The sequence below is a fragment of the Haematobia irritans genome, chromosome 1 (assembly GCF_050003625.1).
Source record: "Haematobia irritans isolate KBUSLIRL chromosome 1, ASM5000362v1, whole genome shotgun sequence".
NCBI lineage: Eukaryota > Metazoa > Arthropoda > Insecta > Diptera > Muscidae > Haematobia > Haematobia irritans.
Window position 1 is genome coordinate 81073130 of NC_134397.1, and position 6100 is coordinate 81079229.

The 6100-nt window shown below is 37.3% G+C and overlaps 1 protein-coding gene across 1 annotated transcript; it reads left to right on the forward strand.

Annotated features, from left to right (window-relative positions):
• Nucleotides 1-461: 461 nt before the first annotated feature.
• Nucleotides 462-5768, forward strand: LOC142226633 (uncharacterized). The gene is made up of 2 exons (XM_075296738.1): nucleotides 462-3363; nucleotides 3427-5768. The coding sequence occupies exons 1-2, from the start codon at nucleotides 462-464 to the stop codon at nucleotides 5766-5768; spliced, it is 5244 nt and encodes a 1747-aa protein (XP_075152853.1).
• Nucleotides 5769-6100: the final 332 nt, after the last annotated feature.

The window sequence follows — 6100 nt, forward strand, 5'->3', positions numbered from 1 at the left end:
TCAAATCAGATCGCTACAGCGGAATTTCATTTGTCTCTTTTGTACTGTGTCTTGTCTTTATAAATGTGCAACTACTTTAATAACCTCTTGTTGTTAGCTTAATAATAAGACGAGTTGTTAAACATAATTGTCTTGTAATAAACTGAAAAGTTATAAAGCAAAATAAATTAATCGTTTCAATCAGAAACTCTCGTACATTAAAATTGGTGCCGAAACCCGGGAAATTCCCTTACAAAAAAAAAAAAAAAAAAGAAAACTTAAAAAAAAAATAATAAAAGTGAACACTTCTGTAAACACCATATATCGATCTCGGAAAAATCAAACAAAACAAAAAAGAAAAAAGGAATAGCTTATAAACTCTAACGACTTCGACGTGGTAATTTCTGAGCTTACAGGTTCAACTTTAACACATTGAGGATTTTTCTCGCGCCAGTATCAAACGCTTTCGTTAAATTTATAAAATGGAGAATTTGTCGTCCATAGTAGAAATCCAGAAAAAAACATACAGCCATTTGCAAAGGTTAGAACAACGCTTTGAGAAAAAACCCGAAAAAGAGCGTAGCAGAGGATACATTAAGTGCATTTTGGAAGAAATCGAGATGATTTACAAGTCGTTTAAAGAAGACCATGAACAAATTTGTGCCATGGTCTTAGACAACTCCATTGAGGAGAAAAATGTACCTTATCTTAAGGAAGACTTCTATGAAGTGTTCTTTGATACATACATAACATTTAAATCGAAACTTTTAGATCTCACTGATGAACCTGCTGTTTCTCACCATCCGTTGGCTAGTACATTTGTAACTACGCACAATAATAATTCTTCAACCACTTCCTATGCCAAGCTCCCAAAAATAGAATTACCTGTATTCACCGGAGAGTACCTTGAGTGGATACCCTACAGTGACATGTTCATATCTTTGGTACACAACAATCCGTCGTTGACAGACATACAAAAATATTTTTATCTAAAAGGTTCATGTAAGGGTTCTCCTTTAGACATTGTAAACCAATACCCAGCTTCCGAACGAAACTACTCCGCCGCATGGGAAGCTCTGAGAACTAGATATCAGAATAAAAGGAAATTGATAGACCAAGTTTTGAATAAATTATTTTCAATTCCACACTCAAATGGATCTTTTAGCAGCATTAAGGAATTGCTTGATTCAACCAGATCATCTCTTTCTCTTTTGAAGTCTTTAGACATCGACATAAAAACGTGGGATCCAATCCTCATATATTTAACGACACAGAAGATGGATAAAGAAACCCGAAAAGACTGGGAGCAATCTATCAATATAAATGAGAACCCGTCCATGGATGATTTGTTCAAGTTTTTGGAAGTTTCTTTTAGAACTTTGGAGTCTGTAGAGGAATCAGTTAATAGTATCGAAAAACCGGTGTCTTCCAGTCGTTCACAGCTAATAAAACCATATAAGAGATCACTTTATACGCATAATGCTGCCGTAAATGTAAATTATTGTGTATGCTGCCAACGAAGACACCCTCTATATAAATGCTTCAAATTCTCCTCGTTGTCACCAACTGAAAAGAGATCAGTCGTTTCTCAAAACAATATATGTTCAAATTGCCTAAACAGTGGCCACTTTTATAAACAATGTAAAATAGCCGCTCGCTGCCAGCAATGCCAAGAAAGTCACCACACCATACTACATGGAGCTTATGCTGCTGACATAGGACAGGATCGTATAACTACTGCTCTCTCCACCACGGGAGAGGATGAAAATGCAACTGCATTAAGTCATACACAATCAACTTCACATATGAATACTCATTTAACATCTCTTTCAGTGGGCCAGCCCTCCCAAATTCTATTAGCTACGGCCCAAGTATTAATTAAACATTCAACTGGAGAATATTGCGTTAAGGCTTTAGTTGATCCAGGCTCTCAAGCCTCTTTTGTAACAAGAGAGATTTGTCAGCTGTTAAATATAAATAAAAGGAGAATTGAAAAGACAACAGTTGACGGGATTGGATCAACAACCAGAACATCAATAAATCATATGGTAGAATTGAATTTGACATCGAAATATGATAAAAATTTTACTTTAAGTATCAGTGCTTTAATTTTGTCAAAAATAACATCATATAATCCGATCGATGTGAAGAAATGTGATCTGCCCAATCTGGAATCCTATCAATTATCTGATCCAACATTTAATTTACCATCTAAAATAGATATATTGCTTGGAAGTGATGCTTACGGTGATATATTGCTATCGAAAAGTATAAAAATTCCAAATAGTGTATTCTTGCAGGAAAGCAAATTTGGGTGGCTGGTTTCTGGTCCTATTGGTAAGAGAGCCTCTAAATCTACTGTGAGTATAAATTGTTGCAACCTTGAAAATTTATTACGTGCATTTTGGGAACAAGAAGAGCTGATAGAATCAAGAAAACTTTCCATAGAAGAAGAAGCTTGTGAAACATATTTTTTGGAGACTTATAAACGGACTGCAGATGGTCGTTATGAAGTTCATTTGCCATTTCGAAGTTTAATACAAGGGAAAAGTATGCCTTTATTTCAGAACACGGATTATGTAGCTCTGAAAAGATTGAAACAACTTGAAGCTTCATTTAAATATCGGCCTCAATTTGCCCAAGCCTATAAAGAATTTATGGCTGAATACGAAAATCTAAATCATATGTCAAAGGTGGGAATTTATCCTAAAGATTTGCCGAGCAAAGCTTATTTATTACCTCATCATGGGGTTTTCCGTGAAAGCAGCGTAACCACTAAGCTCAGAGTAGTTTTTGACGGCAGCAGCATAACTTCAGATCAATCATCTTTAAATGACGAACTCGTTAGTGGACCAGCATTACAAAATGATTTGCCAACAGTTATAACTCGATGGAGACGTTTTAAAATCTCGTTTACGGCTGACTTGGAGAAGATGTTCCGCCAGATCAAAGTATTCAAAGACCACCAACTTTACCAATGTATTCTATGGCGTGACCCCAGCACCAACCAGATTAATATTTATAAGCTAAATACGGTTACATACGGTACCACATCAGCTCCTTTTCTAGCTATACGTATTTTAAAACAGATCGCATTGGATGGAAAAGATGAATATCCACTTGCAAGTAAAGTAATTGATTCTGACACATATGTTGATGATGTTATATCAGGCTGTGATACGGTCGAAGAGGCAGTAAATTTAACTCAACAGCTTGTTCGGCTACTGGGAAATTCTGGTTTTAATCTTCGAAAATGGAGTTCGAATTCCATCGATCTCTTACGTGCCATACCTTCAGAATTTCAAAATAATTCATCCAGTTTTCCACTGCAAAATCCTGAAATGGTTAAGGCTCTGGGCTTATCTTGGGACCCCAAAACGGATAGTTTTTATTTTAAAGTAAATTTTACATTTTCTGAAAAAATTACCAAAAGTATTGTACTTTCAGATTCGGCGAGGCTTTTCGACCCACTTGGATGGTTAGCTCCAACGACTATAATAGCAAAAGTTATGTTTCAAAATCTTTGGCGAGAAGGTTTGAACTGGACAGATCCATTACCGATGAATTTGCACAATGACTGGAGTAAATATCGAGAGTCGCTCAAGGATATCGAAAAATTGTCATTGCCAAGGTGGTTTAAATGCAGGTCTATAACTTCTACAGATTTACACGCATTTTGCGATGCTTCTAAATTAGCATTCGCGGCAGTTGTATATATAAGAGTTGTGTCGGAAGATGGAATAGTTTATGTAAGTCTCGTCCAATCGAAGACAAAAGTAGCCCCATTGAAAGTACAAACTATACCAAAACTTGAGCTTTGTGCTGCGGTTCTGTGTGCCAAGTTGTTGAACCAAGTGAGATCTTCGATTGGTCTAAAAATAAATGATGTAACGTTCTGGACCGACAGCACCACTGTACTTAACTGGATTAAAACCCAATCCTCTCAGCTTCCAGTATATGAGGCAAATCGAGTTTCCCAAATTCAGCGATTAACAAACATTTCTGAGTGGCGATACGTTTCGTCGTCCGAAAATCCTGCCGATTGCGCTACTAGAGGCCTTTTTCCTGAGGATCTAAAAAGGCATAATATTTGGTGGAATGGACCACAATGGCTAAGTGAGGATCCGAAAATGTGGCCTGTCATCAAGCTCAGAAATACCAATCAATCAACAAGCACTAAACCAATCCTGCATTCGTTAGCAGCTAGTACTTCAACTAAACCAAATTCATCAGATTATCCCGATTATCTTTCAAAATACTCATCATTCAACAAGCTCCAACGAATAACAGCATATATTTTACGATTCTACTATAATCTGAAATCTTCGATAAAAAGAGATGTCGCAGGAGAATTGCATCAATTTTCTGGATATCTGAAGACAGCCGAATTAAAAAGATCAAGATCTTTATTGGTGAAGATGTGTCAGCAGATATCCTTTAGAGGCGAGCTAACTTGTATCAAAAATAAAATACCACTACCATGTAACAGCAGTATACTAAAACTACAGCCTTTTATGGACGACGAAGGTGTTCTTCGAGTTGGAGGGAGAATTCAACAAGCAGATTTATCGTTTGGAATAAAACATCCTATATTATTATCAAAAAATGATCCTATTTCTTATCTTATATTTGCAGAAGCTCATTCTAAAACTTTACATGGTGGAGTGCAGCTAATGCAGTCATATGTCGCAGCAAGCTACTGGGTGCTGTCAGCTCGAACTATAGCGAAATCCGTTAAGCGAAACTGCGTTACCTGTTTTAAATATGCCGCAAAAGCCGCCACACAAATAATGGGAAACCTGCCCCAAGTGCGTCTTAATCCCGCCAGGCCTTTCAAACACAGTGGTCTGGACTATGCTGGACCTATACTAATAAAGCAAAATACATTGAGAAGAAGCATCACAACCAAAGGGTACATTTGCCTCTTTGTATGCATGTGTACTAAAGCAGTTCACCTGGAAGTGGTATCCAGCATGACTACCGACGATTTTCTGGCCGCCTTTAGGAGATTTACTTCTCGAAGAGGGCCCTGTACAGATTTGTATTCAGATTGTGGCACAACGTTTATTGGAGCATCAAAGGAATTACAGATATTGCATCACAGATCCAAAACTTCCTTACCTGACCACTTAGCTGAAGGGCTTCATAATCATGGTACTGAGTGGCATTTTATACCCCCTGCTTCGCCCCATTTCGGTGGACTTTGGGAGGCGGGCGTGAAATCTACTAAGCATCATTTGCGTCGCATCATGGGAGAGCGATTATTAACTTATGAAGAACTATCAACTCTACTGTGTCAAATTGAAAGCTGTTTAAACTCCAGGCCTCTTTGCCCACTCTCCACAGATCCATCAGATTTCGCTGTTTTAACTCCAGCTCATTTTTTAGTTGGGGAGCCCACTACTTGTATACCCGAGGAGAATCTATTGGACTTAAATATAGATCGCCTATCTCGGTGGAAGCAAATTGAAAAGATAAAGCAGCATTTTTGGAAGCGTTGGTCACAGGAGTATCTAAACCGATTACAGTCAAGGCCAAAATGGAATTCATTGAAACGAGACGTTCGAGTTGGCGATATTGTGCTCATACTACATGAACGTAGTTTACCAGGTCAGTGGCCATTAGCACGTGTAGAAGAAACACATCCAGGATCTGATGGGCATTGCCGAGTTGTGACTCTATATTGTAACGGAAAATATATTAAACGACCGATTACAAAAATTTGTTTCCTTCCATCCAATGACATGTCAAGTCCTATCTCAAAATCCTCTGAAGATGTCCAAAATTAAATGAGGTTTAAGAACTATCGTTCTTAGTGGGGGAGAATGTAGAGGATTTTTATACCATCATAACTATATCATATATATTACACTATCTCAACCCTGAATTTCATTACAATCTAATTGTCTCTTTCCTCTAACAACATTATCCAGAAACATTATCCTAACTCTTATGTTATTACCAAATTAATTAACATTTTTTTGGCGAGTCTTACGATACTCTCATATCAAATCAGATCGCTACAGCGGAATTTCATTTGTCTCTTTTGTACTGTGTCTTGTCTTTATAAATGTGCAACTACTTTAATAACCTCTTGTTGTTAGCTTAATAATAAGACGAG

Bases quoted from the DNA above. Each gene is read 5' to 3' on its own strand.
- LOC142226633 (XM_075296738.1), top strand. From the start codon at position 462: ATGGAGAATTTGTCGTCCATAGTAGAAATCCAGAAAAAAACATACAGC. The intron at 3,364-3,426 runs GTTTTTATTTTA...TTGTACTTTCAG, and splicing joins TTGGGACCCCAAAACGGATA to ATTCGGCGAGGCTTTTCGAC.